The 18,460-nt window shown below is 47.7% G+C and overlaps 1 protein-coding gene across 1 annotated transcript in view; it reads right to left on the minus strand.

The window, feature by feature from the left end:
- The window catches only part of klhdc8a (kelch domain containing 8A), a 128,942-nt gene that overhangs the window by 72,773 nt on the left and 37,709 nt on the right, over positions 1-18,460 (minus strand). Inside the window, exons 4-5 of the mRNA XM_061728774.1 lie at positions 13,009-13,173; positions 12,718-12,936 (exon numbers count right to left, since the gene is read on the minus strand). Coding sequence (XP_061584758.1) covers positions 12,718-12,936; positions 13,009-13,173 — 384 coding nt within the window. The remainder of the gene's footprint in view (positions 1-12,717; positions 12,937-13,008; positions 13,174-18,460) is intronic.

The following is an 18,460-nucleotide window of genomic DNA, read 5'->3' on the forward strand; positions in this document are numbered from 1 at the left end:
GATTTCAGGAAATCCAGTGTCGACCCCAAACCGAGCACTATCCACAATGAAGAGGTACGAATAGTACAAACGTACAAATACTTGGGCACTGTGTTCGACTGGAAATTGAAATTCACTGAAAACACTGATGGCATTGTAAAGCGAGCAAATCAAAGGATCTATCTGCTGAGGAAACTCAACTCTTTTGGTATCAGCAGAAACATCTTGTGTACTTTTTATCAAACTTTTATTGAAAGTCTTTTAACATTTTCTTTTATATGTTGGTTTGGTGGTCTATCCATGAAAGACAAAAAGTGTCTGAACGACATCGTAAGGGTTTGCTCAAAAATTACTGGAGTCCAGCTTAAAGACCTCTGCACTCTTTGGAAAGCACGGGTGGTGCAGAAAGCAGACAGGATACTCTCCCACCCTGATCATGCTCTGGCCAACCGCTTCATAATTATGCCCTCAGGTCGGCGGTATTATGTGCCGGTGCGGAAAACTAACCGCTATGCGGATTCCTTTGTTCCGTCTGCCATAAGGCTGCTAAATGCAAAATGAAACTTAAGTTTTCTTGCTATGAACGACTGTGAACCATAAAGAATTTGCATTCTGCTCTGCTGTGATGTCACTGGTTGTGGTTGTTGTTGCTGATGTGGTCGTGGATGTTGCCCGTTTTGTGTATTGTGTGCTGCTGCTATGGACAGGCCGACTGTATAAATGAATTGCCCTTTGGGATTAATAAAGTACTCTGATTCTTCTGGACAGAGAGCAGTGTGTAGCAATAGGAACTGAGAAGTCGGACTATGGTAAAAATAGAAAAGGTGTTCCACAGGGTTTTGTTCACTATTTACAAAAATAATATTGTTTCCGCTGTAGCTGGCTATAGCATTCGTCTGTATGCAGATGACACTATTCTTTACTGCATCTCAGATACCCCAGAATGCTGTAACCTCTCTCCAGCACTCTTTTTCTGATCTTGAAGTTGCACTCAATAATCTTAAGTTGGTTTTAAATGCAGATAAATCTAAATTTATGTTTTTCTCCAGATCCAAAAATAAAGATTTGAGTAATTGCACCATTACTACTAAAAATGGCAGTTTTATTGAAAGAGTTATTGTTTATAAATACCTTGGTATTTATATTGATGAAAATGTATCTTTTAAATATCATATTTAAAATCTGGAAAGTAAACTGAGGCAAAAGATTGGCTTTTTCTACAGGAATATATCCTGCTTCCCCTTGCATTGCAGTAAAACCCTTGTTGAGGCAACGTTTTTATCAGTTTTAGATTATGGTGACATACTGTACAGATATGCCTCGGCTACAACGCTAAAGCCCCTTGATTCTGTCTATCACTCTGCACTCAGGTTTATTACTGGTGACTCATATAACACTCATCATTGCATCCTGTACAGTAAGGTTGGATGGTCCTCCCTCTCTGAGAGGCCAGATTTTCACTTTTATTTATTTATCTATAAGGCTATTATTGGCTTGCTGCCGACTTATGTTTCTTCCCTCCTTGCTTGGCCTGCTAGTTTACACGACACTCGTTCCACTGACTGGGTTAGACTACAAGTCCCCCGAGTCTTTACTGAGCTTGGTAGATCTGCGTTTAGCTTTTCTGCACCTTCCACCTGGAACTCGTTACAAAACAATCTAAAAATTAATTCACTAGTGTCTTTTGGTCATTTTAAATCCCTGATCTTAAATCTTAAATCTTAATCTCTTAAACACTGCTTGTATCTGTTTTAATTGATTTTATTGTTACATTATTTATTAATTGTAACTTCATATTTGTTTAATTGACTGCTCTTTTGTTGTTCTATTTTTGTCTTTGTTTTTTTTGTTTTTACTTTTGTATTGCTCGACGTCATTGTAAATGAGGGCTCGCCCTCAATGATTTTCGAAGTTAAATAAAGATCTATATCTATAGTGATAGGGACACAGAGACAGCAATTCCAAAATTATTGTGCCCAGCATAGTTTGCTTTGGACTTATAGGTTTGCACCTGTTACTCCAGGGAATTTGAGTAAATTATTTTAAAATTAAGTAGAAACATTAAAGATATATCCTGATGTTTATGATTTTAAACATCCAGCATAGTTCTACAGCTCTAAAAAGCAGCTGCAGTCAAAATGGGCAACCTTTTGCACAGGGTTGTATATGCTGTCATGGAAAAATTCAAACAAATTGTATTTTTCCAACAGGCGGTCAGCAGCTGTGGGGAGCAGGATGGTGGGGGGGAGATCAAACAGCTGTTTAAATGCAAATATTAACAAAGGCCAGCTCTGAGAAAGAAACTAAGAAGGACTATGCCTCTTTTGTAAATGTATATGTAGAAAGTAAACTAGAAAGAGACTACCCCTCTTTTGTAATGTATGCGTAGATGCAGAATGCCTCTTTTGTAAACGTGTGCCTTCTCTAGGAGAACTCGCACCTATGCGTCTGTCATGCGGGGGGGGGGGGGGGGGGGGGGGGCTTTCATGTTACTAGCATCCAATGACAGTCAAGTCTGACCCAATTCCTATATAAAGAATTCAGACCACATATGGGGAGACTCGACTGTCCAAGCCTGTGTGCTGCAGTTGACTCTCCTGGTGTGCACCCAGTTAAAATAAACTTTGTTAATCTCGAGCTCACCGGTGTTGTAGTTTTGTTAAGGGTCGTTACTTTACTTTGTGGAAATGTATACATTTCCACAACAATGCACATAGCTTGTTTTTGCACTTAGCACTTAAATTCTGGTTCATAAAGCTGTGGTGCTCTCCACCCTTCTGTATGGGTCGGAAGCCTGGACCACCTACAGCAGTCACCTAATGGCGCTTGAGACGTACCACCAGAGGTGCCTTCGAAAAATCCTCAGGATTGGTTGGGAGGATCGACAAACCAACAGGTTCTGTATTTGCAGCTTGTTAAAGGGAAGCGGGCTCCAGGAAGCCAAAGAAAAGGCATAAGGACAACATTCAAACCGACCTGAAGAAGTGCCACATAGATTAAAGACCTGGGAACACACGACAAAGGACAGAGTCGCCTGGAGAAATCTTGTCCGTGAGGGCGCCGCGCAGTACAACGCCAACCTCTCCCATGCTGCACACGAGAAGCGCAGACTCAGAAAGGAGAGAACATTGGCCAAGCAGGCCCAACCCAAACCCACCACCAGTACATTCCCCTGTCCACACTGCCCAAGAATAATCTGGTCCAGAATCAGCCTGTTCATCCACGTGAAGACCCACAAGGACCAAGAGGGAGGACAGTTATACTTGAATACTACTTGACTGGGGTGGGCCGGAATAACGTGATCCTTCCATGCGCTACGTCCGGCCGGAGAAACCCCACGCTGTCTGGTGAAAAGAAGCTGCTGCTCACTCCTCAGGTTAAGGAGGAGACCTGAGCTCAGTGCAGGAACTCCCGGGGTTGGTAGAGGATTCAATTCAATTAAATTTTATTTATATAGCGTCTAATACAACAGATGTTATCTCTAGACGCTTTCCAGAGATCCAGAACATGAACATAAACATAAACATGAACATAAACCCCTGAGCAATTATTATATAAACAATGGCAGGTAAAAACTCCCATAGTGGGAGAAAAGCCTTAAGCCAAACAGTGGCAAGGAAAAACTCCCCTTTAGGAGGGAAGAAACCTTGAGGACCAGGCTCATAAGGGGGGACCCTCCTGCCGAAGGCCAGACTGGGGGAGTCAGGGACGTCAGCAGCACACAGCAGGCAGGTGGAAGCAACAGCGGGATGACCAGAGGTTGGGGGAGGGGGTGGGCATCAGCAGCACACAGCAGTCATGTGGAAGCAGCAGCGGGATGACCAGAAAGGGGGGGGGGGACACAGGCCAGAACGCAGCTCCCGAGGCTCCAGCCTGCAAACATGCACAAAAGAGAAAAAAGGGGGGCCGGCACAAGAAACTACAGGAACGATGGACAAAAATGATAGCTATGAGATATTTATAATAAATAAAAATGGTAATGGAGAAGAGAGGCAGGGAAAAGGAGAGGAGAAGAAGGGTGAGAGGCACCGCCCAGCGGATCATGTCGGTGCCCCCCTGGAGCATAAGCCTATAGCAGCATATCTACCGTGAAGCTATATTTGAGACTAACTATTATAGTCTTGTTCTATAGCTGCAACTATGACTACTGACTCTAACACACTAGAGTTTACACTACCTAGAGATTTACCAACACCAGCTAGAGGTTTACTAAACACTAACTATAGGCTTTACTAAAGAGAAAGGTTTTAAGTTTAGTTTTAAAGGTGGAGGTGGTGTCAGCCTCCTTAACCCAGATTGGAAGTTGGTTCCAAAGTAATGGTGCCTGATAATGGTGCCCTCCAAATCTACATTTAGATACTCTAGGAACTACGAGTAAACCTGCACCCTGGGAGCGGAGAGCTCTGCCAGGAACATAAGGCACTATCAAATCTTGTAAATAATGCGGAGCTAAGCCGTTTTGGGCTTTATATGCAAGTAATACAATTTTAAATTGGATTCTGAATTTTACAGGTAGCCAATGGAGCGACGCTAACACTGGAGAGACGTGGTCTCTCCTGCTGATTCCTGTCAGCACTCTTGCTGCTGCATTCTGGATCAGCTGGAGCCTATTCAGCAAATTACTTGGACATCCTGCTAACAACACATTACAGTAATCCAGTCTAGAAGATACAAACGCATGAACTAGTTTTTCTGCATTACTCTGCAAGAAGATTTTCCTAATTTTTGCAATATTACGGAGATGGAAAAACGCTATTTTACAAACCTGATTAACATATGGTTTAAACGACAAATCCTGATCGAAAACAACACCAAGGTTTCTCACAGTTGCACTGGAAGCCATCGCAACACCATCTAGTCCCTTCCTAAGATGCTCTGGACCAAGAATGATAACCTCTGTTTTATCTGAATTTAGAAGCAAGACATTTCTGGACATCCAGTCCTTGATGTCCCTAAGACATGCCTGAAGTTTAACCAATGGTTCTGTCTCATCCGGCTTCATAGACAAGTAGAGCTGCGTATCATCAGCATAGCAATGAAAGTGTATGCCGTGATTCTGGATTATACTTCCCAACGGCTGCATGTATAAACTGAACAAGATTGCCCCTAGCACTGAACTCTGCGGAACACCATAACAGACCCTTGACTGTTCTGAAGAAACTTCATGTACATGAACAAACTGGAACCTGTCAGATAGATATGATTTAAACCAACGTAGAGCTGTCCCTTTAATCCCAACAACATGCTCTAACCTGTGCAGTAAAATGCCATGATCTACAGTGTCAAAAAGCAGCACTGAGGTCCAGTAGAACCAATATGGATACTAATCCCTTATCTGAGGCCATAAGGAGGTCATTCGTAACTCGAACCAGTGCTGTCTCTGTGCTATGATGCATTCTGAACCCTGACTGAAAGACTTCAAACAGATCATTTCTATACAAATAGTCACATAACTGGCTTGAAACTGCCTTTTCCAGAATTTTAGATACAAATGGAAGGTTGGAAATTGGCCTATAATTAGCTAAGGTGTCTGGGTCAAGAGAAGGTTTTTTAAGTAAAGGTTTGATTACTGCCACTTTGAAAACCTGTGGTACATATCCTAAGCTTAGGGATAGGTTGATTTGGTCCAGTATAGTCGAGTCGGGATGGGGTCTGACATACATGTGGTAGACTTAGCTCTATTAACGAGTGAAGTCGGCTCAGGGAGGTCTATAGGATCAAAACAGTCTAGAGTCAAGTCAGAGCCTAGGGAAGTCGCTAAAGCTGAAGAAACGCCCACAACCGGCTGGTTGATTTCTTCTCTAATTCACGTGATTTTACTGTTAAAGCTCATAAAGTCTTCACTACTGAGAGCTGCAGGAATGCACGGCTCAACAGAGTTGTGACTCTTTGTCAGCCTGGCTACAGTGCTGAACAGAAAACGTGGGTTACTTTTGTTATGGCTTTCAAATGTATTATAATTGGACTTAGATTCAATTTTTATTTGGAGACTGGAGTTATAAATTGCTGCGACTCCTCCGCCTCGGCCCGTGTTTCTAGGAATGTGATGATTAAAGTAGCCGGGCGGGGTTTGATTCATTCAAACTAACATACTCTTCCTCCTGTAACCATGTTTCTGTTAAGCAGAAAACATCACTCCTACTCTCTGTAATTATATAATTTACTAACAGAGACTTGGAGCTTAACGATCGTATATTTAGTAGTCCGCATCTAATTTTTCGGTCTCTTATTGGTACCAAATGTGCATTGGTTTTAATTTTTACAAGATTATTTTGGTTAACGCCTCTATAACGCCGCACCTGGTGAACTTGTGGAGGGCGGGGAACTGCAACCACTTCTATTTTGCTAGGCACCTGGTTAGAGTTACCAGTTACATCATGCAATCCTACAGTTTTGTTGGCAGGCGTTGGTCCTCGAGAAGCAGCAGAGAAGTGTGTTAAACTACAGCTCTGCATCCTGGCCTGGACCCTGCGATGTCAGGGAGAGTGTCTAATAAAACAGGCCAAATTACTAGAGACAAGAGCAGCACCAGCCCGGGTGTGATGAATGCCGTCTCTTCTAATCAGACCGGGCTTTCCCCAGAACGTTTCCCAATTGTAAATAAAGGCCACGTCGTTTTCTGAACACCACCGATACAACCAGCGACGGAGCGAGAGCATGCGACTAAACATGTCATCGCTGGTCAGATTGGGGAGGGGGCCAGAGAAACCTACGGAGTCCGACATACTTTTGGCGTAGTTACACACCGAGACAATATTCATTTTGGTCACTTCCGACTGGCGAAGACGGGAGTCATTAGCTCCGACATGGATGATAACTTTACCATATTTACAATTACCCTTTGCCAGTAGCTTCAAATTTGCTTCAATGTCGCCCGCGCTTTCCCCTGGGATACACCTAACTATGGTCGCTGGAGTCGGCGGACACCACGATCGGTTTCTCAACGGTTGTGTCGCTGAGTGGGGAAAATCGGTTAGACACATGAAGCGGGTGGTGGTGTTCCGTGAACCCTTTAAGACTTCGCTTCCTCCGAACCGTCACCCACCGGCCCTGACTGGCCGGCTGCTCGGGAGCTGCAGGGGAGCGGCTACCCTCAGCTGCTATGGGCCGGTCCGCCGCTAGCTTAGCCTGGTCTATGGTCGGACTATGGTCAAATTGGCAGAACCAGACCTCTAACTGACTGAGCCTCGCCTCCAGCCCTAAAACTACATTTTAAGCACTTACCGTCTTCACTAAAGGAGGCAGAGGAATAGCTAAACATTTCACACACTGAGCAGCAAAGAGGTGAAACGGTGGGAGACGGAGAGGCCATGCTAAGATGCTAACGGAGGCTAACGGACAGAAAATGTATCGGTGATTGGTGACAGTGAAAGTTACGGAAGAGAAAATGAGCGAGTGTTGAAATAAAGACAGTAATGTACCAGATATAGAGCTATTTTACCAGAAAACAGTCTAAGTTTTAGACAAAAAAGTCGGGAGAGATCTGAGTCTGCACGCCGTGCAGCAGCAACAGACCGCGACACCAGGAAGTGACGCGATGCGTGACGCAGTACGTTACCCAATCAGCAAGCACGCAAGAGCAGAGCCGCAAGAGCAGAGCCGCAAGAGCAGAGCCGCAAGAGCAATGCCCAGGACTGTAGCTTAGGTAGGAGCACTGGGTGATAAAATGGGGGAAAAAAAACCGAGATAAAAATATTTAAAAAAAAATACTTGACTACGAGTGACCGCTGATGATGATGATGATGGTGTGTGTGTGTGTGTGTGTGTGTGTGTGTGTGTGTGTGTGTGTGTGTGTGTGTGTGTGTGTGTGTGTGTGTGTGTGTGTGACAAGAGTGCATCTTACTGTTTCATTGTTTTATCTTTGTAAAGTGGTTTGGGTAAAATGTATCATCTTTTGATTATGATTATTATATTCAGTTTAAGTTGTCCAAGTTTGATATATTCATTTGACCTCAAAAACTATACCACAAGAAGAAACTGAGTAAAACACTTCCTCAGGAATCTGGGTGAGCAGACAGTGTCTCCAATTCTTAAAACTTTCATTTTATGACGATTTTTTTCAAACAAGTCTCTTCTTTGAGTTTTCGGTATCCTTGTAGCCTCACCCCTACAATACTGTAACAACTGTACATCTTAATATAGGCCTTATGGAGTGAATAAGTAACAGAATATTGTATTATTCCTAATCCTCCCTCAACAGCGGATCTTCCATCGGATGTGAACTAAAATTAGATTGGAAAACTCAGGTATTGCTGCATTAACCATGTATGTTGTTCTGTGTGCGCTTGTGTTACGTTTGTGTGTGCGGTAATGCATCCCCCTTTCGTGTTTTTTTCCCACTCTCTCACACACAAGTCAAAAAGCTGCCTGATTAGCATATATTAGTTTGTGCTGCTTAATTCGATGCCAATTTTAAAGTGTGACGCATGCCCAGCTGTCAAGAAAGACTTATTGATTTTTGCTTTCCCATTTGTTCTTCCATTCCTTCGTCACCTGGTTCACCTGTTACTCATTACTCTGCGGTATCTTTGCCAGATAGATGGATAAGTCACCTTGTTCCATTTTCTGGGACACAGAAATAAAAGATGAGCGTCTGCATTGCCAACCATCTCTCGTAAGGGAAGGACAAAGTCAATGAATTTTATTTGAATGTACATAGTTGTATAGAAAAAGTATATATAAACATGCAAATATATTTACAAATATATGAACACAATTACAGTATGTATACATGTCATATGACATTTATACTTAAAGAGTTAAACCCAATTTAATGAAAGGTTTCTCTATTTTCAAAAGCTCAAACGTATTTGGACAGTTGTCCGAAAAAAAGGTATCGACCATCCCTTCGTTTCATCGAGACAGATTAAGCAGATAAAAAGTCTGTACTTGATTTCAGGTGTCACGAAAGGGGTTGATTAGGACCCAGACGCAGGAAGCCAGGAGGCAGGAGCTCCAAAAAAGGTGGTTTATTATGTCAACAAACAGTCCAGGGGGCCTGAGCACTTCGGCGAGGCAGATCGAGACTATGGGGCCGCCCTCGGGACTGGGCAGACAGATCAGGGGGCCGCTCTCGGGACTGGGCAGACAGATCAGGGGGCCGCCCTCGGGACTGGGCAGACAGATCAGGGGGCCGATCTCGGGACTGGGCAGACAGATCAGGGGGCTGCTCTCGGGACTGGGCAGACAGATCAGGGGGCCGATCTCAGGACTGAGCAGACAGATCAGGGGCCGCCCTCGGGACTGGGCAGACAAATCAGGGGGCCGCCCTCGGGACTGGGCAGACAGATCAGGGGGCCGATCTCGGGACTGGGCAGACAGATCAGGGCCCTACTCTCGGGACTGGGCAGACAGATCAGGGGCCGCTCTCGGGACTGGGCAGACAGATTAAGGGGCCGCTCTCGGGACTGGGCAGACAGATCAGGGGCCTACTCCCGGAACTGGGCATACAGATCAGGGGCCTACTCTCGGGACTGGGCAGACAGATCCGGGGCCTACTCCCGGGACTGGGCAGACAGATCAGGGGCCTACTCTCGGGACTGGGCAGACAGATCAAGGGGCCGCTCTCGGGACTGGGCAGACAGATCAGTGGCCTACTCTCGGGACTGGGCAGACAGATCAGGGGGCCTACTCTCGGGACTGGGCAGACAGATCAGGGGGCTGCTCTCGGGACTGGGCAGACAGATCAGGGGGCCGATCTCGGGACTGAGCAGACAGATCAGGGGCCGCCCTCGGGACTGGGCAGACAAATCAGGGGGCCGCCATCGGGACTGGGCAGACAGATCAGGGGGCCGCTCTCGGGACTGGGCAGACAGATCAGGGGCCGCCCTCGGGACTGGGCAGACAGATCAGGGGGCTGCTCTCAGGACTGGGCAGACAGATCAAGGGGCCGATCTCGGGACTGGGCAGACAGATCAGGGGCCGCCCTCGGGACTGGGCAGACAGATCAGGGGGCTGCTCTCAGGACTGGGCAGAGAGGTCAGGGGGCTGCTCTCGGGACTGGGCAGACAGATCAGGGGCCTACTCTCGGGACTGGGCAGAAAGATCAGGGGGCCGCTCTCGGGACTGGGCAGACAGATCAGGGGGCTGCTCTCGGGACTGGGCAGACAGATCAGGGGGCCGATCTCAGGACTGGGCAGACAGATCAGGGCCCTACTCTCGGGACTGGGCAGACAGATCAGGGGCCGCTCTCGGGACGGGGCAGACAGATTAAGGGGCCGCTCTCGGGACTGGGCAGACAGATCAGGGGCCTACTCCCGGAACTGGGCATACAGATCAGGGGCCTACTCTCGGGACTGGGCAGACAGATCCGGGGCCTACTCCCGGGACTGGGCAGACAGATCAGGGGCCTACTCTCGGGACTGGGCAGACAGATCAAGGGGCCGCTCTCGGGACTGGGCAGACAGATCAGTGGCCTACTCTCGGGACTGGGCAGACAGATCAGGGGGCCTACTCTCGGGACTGGGCAGACAGATCAGGGGGCAGCTCTCGGGACTGGGCAGACAGATCAGGGGGCTGCTCTCGGGACTGGGCAGACAGATCAGGGGGCCGCCCTCGGGACTGGGCAGACAAATAAGGGGGGCCGCCCTCGGGACTGGGCAGACAGATCAGGGGGCCTACTCTCGGGACTGGGCAGACAGATCAGGGGCCGCCCTCGGGACTGGGCAGACAGATCAGGGGGCCGATCTCGGGACTGGGCAGACAGATCAGGGGCCGCCTTCGGGACTGGGCAGACAGATCAGGGGGCTGCTCTCAGGACTGGGCAGATAGGTCAGGGGGCCGCTCTCGGGACTGGGCAGACAGATCAGGTTGCCTCTCTGGGCCTGGGCAGACAGATCAGGGGCCTACTCTCGGGACTGGGCAGAAAGATCAGGGGGCCGCTCTCGGGACTGGGCAGACAGATCAGGGGGCTGCTCTCGGGACTGGGCAGACAGATCAGGGGGCTGCTCTCGGGACTGGGCAGACAGATTAGGGGGCTGCTCTCGGGACTGGGCAGACAGATCAGGGGCCGCTCTCGGGACTGGGCAGACAGATCAGGGGCCGCTCTCGGGACTGGGCAGACAGATCAGGGGGCCGATCTCGGGACTGGGCAGACAGATCAGGGGCCTACTCTCGGGACTGGGCAGACGGATCAGGGGCCGCTCTTGGGACTGGGCAGACAGATTAAGGGGCCGCTCTCGGGACTGGACAGACGGATCAGGGGCCTACTCCCGGAACTGGGCATACAGATCAGGGGCCTACTCTCGGGACTGGGCAGACAGATCCGGGGCCTACTCCCGGGACTGGGCAGACAGATCAGGGACCTACTCCCGGGACTGGGCAGACAGATCAGGGGCCTACTCTCGGGACTGGGCAGACAGATCAAGGAGCCGCTCTCGGGACTGGGCAGACAGATCAGGGGCCTACTCCCGGAACTGGGCATACAGATCAGGGGCCTACTCTCGGGACTGGGCAGACAGATCAGGGGGCCTACTCTCGGGACTGGGCAGACAGATCAGGGGCCTACTCTCGGGACTGGGCAGACAGATCAGGGGGCTGCTCTCAGGACTGGGCAGACAGATCAGGGGGCCGCTCTCGCGACTGGGCAGACAGATCAGGGGGCCCCCCCTCGTGGCGTCGGCTCGGACTTGGCCCCTTGGCAGGGGCCTGGGGGCCGGCTGAGGGGCAAGCAGAGTCCTGGGTGCCGGCTGAGGTCCTGAGGTGCAGGCCAGGTCCTGATTGAGGTCCCACTAAACACTGACTTTTATTTTTACAGTTCATTTGTTCTGAATATTGTGCGGCTTTATTTTGGGTTCATATTATCAAGAAGGGTGACAGGTGTGATTTTCTACAGTTGATCTGCTAAATCAGTCTATCTAGATAGATAGATAGATAGATAGATAGATAGATAGATAGATAGATAGATAGATAGATAGATAGATAGATAGATAGATAGATAGATAGATAGATAGGATCAATGACAGGAAATGATGAGGAAAGACATAGAGACAAATGTATTCATCCAGTCCTTTCCAGTTACCCTTTGGCTATTTTTACAACATTTGTCAGTGGGCTTAGTTTCAACGAGACATGGTTGAAACTATTTGAGATTATTATTCCTTTCTTTTGGACAGTGAAACAGCTTTTAATATTTCACAAAATAATAGAGCAATAGGGAGCACCCAGTTACATTTTAGAGACATAGCTGCAGGGACGTTTAAACAAAGTTTAAACAACCAACTCCTATAACTGAACTCTGCTATTAGCAGATTCATGTGTGCAGCATATCATCAGTATATGGCTACTCACAGAACTGTGGAAAAAAGTAAATTACTCCTGCGTCTTCCTTTTTGATTTATATTAAGTTACTGCATCTAGCATTAAGACTGCAAATCCACCAATTCATTTTAGATATAACGTATTGAATGTTACTGACATAATTCACCTTGTTTATTAAGTTTGGTTCTACACACCGTTCATTATTAAATGCAGCATGTTGTCCTTTATGCAATTATGACTGTTCAGGGATCGTGGTCCCTTTAAATGTGGTGATGACATTGAGCTCCATGCCGGTTGGGTTGCTGGACAGCTCCATTTTGTTGATTCAGGGTTCAGAGACTTTTCAATAAATGACACACGCTTTCGTATGGGAAATTATCTGCTCTATTTTCTGCAATTCCCACAATAACTCAATTGAAAAGATCAAAACAGAGAATGATAAATCAATGAATGAATTATGTGTGTGATTAAATTTTCTACCTTGGTTTGTATCAAAGATGTTAATGTTCTTGGTGAACTTGGAGCTTTGGTGTCCTCCACCCTGCCGCAGTCCTCCCAGCAGACATAGCCTCCCAGCTGAGTCCCATATCACGCCGCCATAGGTACGTTTACATGGCATAACTGGTAACGAAGTCCACGAGCGTGTGTCTGTGTCGTACATCTCAAAAGCCTTCACTGGTCGCTTACATTGACGGCCCCCTTCAAAAAAAATATCCCTATTCATTATAAAAGTCCCATACATTACAAACACAAATACAGATATGTTAATACCTGCAACATAAAGCTTGCTGCCCAGCAGATGTGTGTTGGCATCATAGCGTGGGGTAGGCATGGGAGGAAGTAGGGCCCACACATCCTTTCGGAGATCATACTGCTGCAGAATACTGCGAGGCAGGAGGTCAGCACCCATTCCTCCAACAGCCAGAGCCCGGCCATCTACGCAAAGAGACAGAGACACAAACTCAGTTTTTTTTCTTATTAGCATAGTGAGCTAATAGTTTACCTACTCTAAAACTGCTGATGACAGTTGAATGAAACATTTACATCTGCTGTGCCACATATAGAGTTAGATAAGAAGTTACCTTCTTTAATGCTTAGGACTGAAGTTATAATATATTTTTGAACTGATAGTCCATGATTTTGAAAGTGGATTTTATGGATTGTTGTCTTTTCAAAAGACAAAAGGATTTTACTCCATGAAGCAGGGTATGTAAAATGTATTTGCTGTAAAAAAAACACCTTTATAAACTTCTGACTTCATCCTTCCTTTGATGCCTTTGTTGCACACCATAACAAAATGTATTTTTTTCATTTAGGTATTGTAAAGTGTTCTTTTGGGGTTTCATGTGAATGCCATTCTCCAAACTGATTTACTGCTTAACAAGAAATAGGGCCAGAAGAGGGTGAGAGGAAGCCTCCCGCCCAGTGTCGGCGCCATGGGGGGGCACCAGGGGGCAGTGCCCGCTTACTTCAGTCACTGTGCCCCCTCACTTTTCTTCTTTGGCGGTAAACAAATTTCCCGAAAGCGCTCCTCCATTACACTATCCTCCTCTCCATCCAACACAGACTCAGCCATCCTGGTGGCAGTCTGTCCAGTCAGCCCCTTCAACAGAGCCTGACTTCTAGACTGCCATCTCGCTCTGTACACCGGTCGCTTCGCTCTGCACAAAAACCTGCGCCCCACTTTGCGCCTCGCCCAGCGCCCCGCCCGGCGCAGCAGAGACAGCCGGCTCTGCTCCCTGCCGTTCCCCCGCTCTGTCGGGGCATGAACGGATCAACTTGATATATTAAAAACATGTATGTGACCTCGTTGTGTAAAGCCCTTTTCACATAGAACACGGCAACAGCGCCGGGGTGGCGCAGAGTCGTCGCAGAGCCTGGCGCGCCTGCGCGCATGGGTCTCCAACCCTGGTCCTGGAGAGCACCTATCCAGCAGGTTTTAGATCTTTCCCTGCTTCAGCACACCATGATACAAGGAGCATGCTGGATAGGTGCTGCAGGACCAGGGTTGGAGACCTCTGTACATATTTGTTGCAGGTTGCTTGGCGACCGAAAAAAAGTTTCATAACCATATATTGATAAATGATTCAATTGATCCTAAATGAACATTTTATTGTTAAAAGAGCAAAAGAATATCACATTTCTACCACTTTTAAACACACAGGTATGTCCACATTCTAGGAGATTTCTCTCCACTTTTGTCACTTTTTATTGATGTCCCGATAGGCCTGCAGTCTCGCATCCCACAGCTCCTCACAGAGACTCACAGAGACACCCATCCCGGCGTGCGCGGCGCAAACCTCGTTCTAGGTGAAAGCCGCTTTGCGTCTTGCTGCCGCAGCAACCCAGCGGCGTGCGCCGTGATGCGCGCCACCGACCTCGGCTGCAGACCCTGCGCTCTTGCGCGGAGCCGCAGCACATAGGCTACACAATGAATGGCAAAGCCGGCGGCGACTGCCGCTGTGCGCACTCTATGTGAAAAAGGCTTAAAACGTTTTCAGTCAAAGTAAAATGTGCGCTTCCTTGCATTATTTCCACCCAAGTGATTTGATTTCTCCACATGTTTTAGACAGATTATTAATAGGAAAGTAGTGAGAATGCACTTTTTTCCTTAAAATGCTGTCCTACACGACTGATTTGGTGCCCGCCCTAATAAGCCTCGTGCCCCCTCTGAATATTTGCTCTGGCGCCGACCCTGCTCCCGCCAGTAGGTCCTGCCCCCTCCCAGCAGGCGACAAAGGGAAGCCCCGGGCAGAGGGCAGTCAGGGAATCCACGGTGATGGACCAGGACCCAGCCGAGCACCAACCACCCGGCATGGGCCGATCACGTGGTCAAGAGGTCCACACCCTCCAGGTCCACAACCCCCAAACTAAATCATCAATGTGATTGATGATCAATGTGAGTCTGCTTCCACATGCCTGCTGTGTGTTGCTGACGTCCCCGACCCCCCAGTCTGGCCTTCGGCAGGAGGGCCACCCCTTATAAGCCTGGTCCTGCTCAAGGTTTCTTCCCTCCTAAAGGGCAGTTTTTCCTTGCCACTGTTTGACGTAAAGGTATAGTCTGTGATCGTATTCAAAAACATTTATTATTATACTGGGTGAAATGGTCCTTCCATCCTGAGAGTAGCCAGTGAATAATGTGTTCAGAAAAAGGAAAGAAAAAAATCCGACCTCTCTGACAGCTTTAATCGTGTAAAAACTCTGACCAATCTGTTTTTTGCGGTCCGAATGAAACGGATTGGTCAGAGGACCAGAGGATTGGCAGGGGGGAAAGAACCAATCAGATGCCTTCATTTTAAGTCCCGCCCACGCCCCCCTCTGTCCCATGCGCGCACTCGTCACGTCTCTCTGCTTCCAGCCCCCGTGTCCACTTCCCATGGGTCCTCCTCGGCTCAGAGTGTCCCAGTGTATTTTAGCAGGGGGCCGCCCTCGGGACATTTTAGCTAATTATAGACCAATTTCCAACCTTCCATTTGTATCTAAAATTCTGGAAAAAGGCAATTGCAAGCCAGTTACGTGACCATTTGTATAAAAAATTATCTGTTTGAAGTTAGGGTTTAAAATGCATCATAGCACAGAGACAGCACTGGTTTGAATCATGGATGATGTTCTTTTGGCGTCAGATAAGGGATTAGTGTCCATACTGCTTCTACTGGACCTCAGTGCTGCTTTTGACACTGTAGATCATAGCATTTTACTGCACAGGTTAGAGCTCTACGTTGGTTTAAATCATATCTATCTGACAGATTCCAGTTTGTTCATGACAGACGAGGCTCTGCTATGGTGTTCCGTAAAATTCAGTGCTATCTTGTATTTTCATTGCTATGCTAATGCTATGCAGCTCTATTTGTCTATGAAGCCAGACGAAACAGAACCATTAACTAAACTTCAGGCATGTCTAAGGGACATCAAGGACTGGATGTCCACAAATGTTTTGCTTCTACATTCCGATAAAACAGAGGTCATTATTTTTGGATTCAAGCATTTTAAGAAGGGATTAGATGGTGTTGCGATGGCCTCCAGTGCTACTTTGCAAAACCTTCTCTGTAATATCGCAAAGACATGGGCAGAAAAGCTAGTTCACGTGTTTTTATCTCATTGGCTAGATTACTGTAAAGTATTATTAGCAGGATGTCCAAATAATTCGCTGAATAGGCTCAAACTGATCCAAAATGCAGCAGCACGAGTGCTGACAGGAATCAACGAGAGAGAAACACATTTCTCCAGTGTTAGCCTCACTCCATTGGCTAAAATTTAGAATCCAAATCAAAATTTCACTACTTGCGTATAAAGCCCAAAATGGCCTAGCTCTGCGATATTTGCAAGACCTGATAGTACCTTATGTTCCTAATAAAGTGCTCCGTATTCAGAGTGCAGGTTTACTCGTAGTTCCTACAGTATCCAAATGTAGAACTGGAGGACGGGCCTTCTGCTATCATTACTATGGAACCACCTTCCAATTTGGGTCTTCTTCTTTTCGAGTCCGTTGCAATCTCTGACATTCTGCCAGTACCTGACGCAGGTCACAGCTGTTGGGGTGGGTTCCGCCAGGTCCTGGGGGTTGCACTGTGGGACATCGTAACAGACAGGACAAGACTAAACGAGATAATCTCAAACATAGCTTCATTGTAGATATGCTGCTATTGGCCTACACTATAGGGGGACTCCAACATGATCCACTAAGCCCATCACCCCTCCTTCTCTTTCCTTTCTCAGTTATTAGTTATAATTATCTCATAACCATCATCGTTTTCAAATGTTCTTGTTGATTATTGTGCTGCTCTGTCCCACCCTTTTTCTACTCTATGCATATTTGCATGCCAGATCTTCAGGAGCTACATGCTGCCCTGCATGTCCCACCGTCTGATGGAAACAAAACACTGCTTGCTTCCACCTGTCTGTATAGAAGTCTGTTGGATATCTGGATATCCTGACCTGCAGTCCCGCCCTATGAACACCTCAGTGTCTGCTGTCTACATCTGTGTATATCAGGGGTAGGCAACCCTGGTCCTCGAGTGCCACTGTCCTGCATGTCTTAGATGTTTCCCGGCTTCGACACACCTGTTTTTAATTTACGGTGCTCATTAGCTTGTCATCAAGGTCTGGATAGTTCTGTTGATGACACAGCTCCTTGTATCATGGTGTGCTGAAGCAGGGTAACATCTAAGACATGCAGGACAGTGGCACTCGAGGACCAGGGTTGCCTACCCCTGGTGTATATAGTCATCTTTGTAGTGCCCCAGTTAGCCATTATATCCATGTCTTTCCTTTCTTTGTTCTTCCTTCTCTCTGTCTGTCCTCTCTTTTCCTTCTCTGCCCAGCTGGCCTCCTGAAGGAGGGTTCCCCCTTATGAACCAGGTCTTGCTCAAAGTTTCCTCCATCCTAAAGGGGAGTTTTTCCTTGCTCCCTTAAGGGAAGTGACCGCCCACTCCGCATACCTTTGAATGGGGCACTGGTAGTTTGTTTGGACAGAATTGCTACTCCCTTGCAGCGGGCCAGCCTCCAACAGGCGGAAAGTCCCGGAGCGCCGGGAACCCATCGGGTCCCGGGTCATGAGTGAGAGACTTTCGGGGCCCGTTAGGGAAGCCAGGTATTTACTGTTTGCCTCCATGGTGTGGTGCCCGCCCACGGGCGACGTTCAATTCAATTCAATTCAATTTTATTTATATAGCGTCTAATACAACAGAGTTGTCTCTAGACGCTTTACAGAGACCCATACCCAGAACATGACCCCCGAGCAGTTATTACATAAACAATGGCAGGTAAAAACTCCCCTAGTGGGAGAAAAACCTTAAGCCAAACAGTGGCAAGGAAAAACTCCCCTTTAGGAGGGAAGAAACCTTGAGCAGGACCAGGCTCATAAGGGGGGACCCTCCTGCCGAGGGCCAGACTGGTGGGTCAGGGACGGCAACAGCACAGCAGGCAGGTGGAAGCAGCAACGGGATGACCAGGGGTGGGGACCGCAGGCCAGCACGCAGCTCCCGAAGCTCCGGCCCAATCAGCAAGTCCCAGGTTGGGGTGCAGGGTCAGGGAAAGACTTGTGCTCCGTAATGCAAGCTACAAGCCACCCACGACCACCTGCAGGACAAAAGAGAGAAAAGGGAGGAGAAGGGGGGGCCAGCAACGGGATGACCAGGGGTGGGGACCGCAGGCCAGCACGCAGCTCCCGAAGCTCCGGCCCAATCAGCAAGTCCCAGGTTGGGGTGCAGGGTCGGGGAAAGAC

The sequence above is a fragment of the Cololabis saira genome, chromosome 8, assembly GCF_033807715.1.
Source record: "Cololabis saira isolate AMF1-May2022 chromosome 8, fColSai1.1, whole genome shotgun sequence".
In the NCBI taxonomy this organism is placed as follows: domain Eukaryota; kingdom Metazoa; phylum Chordata; class Actinopteri; order Beloniformes; family Belonidae; genus Cololabis; species Cololabis saira.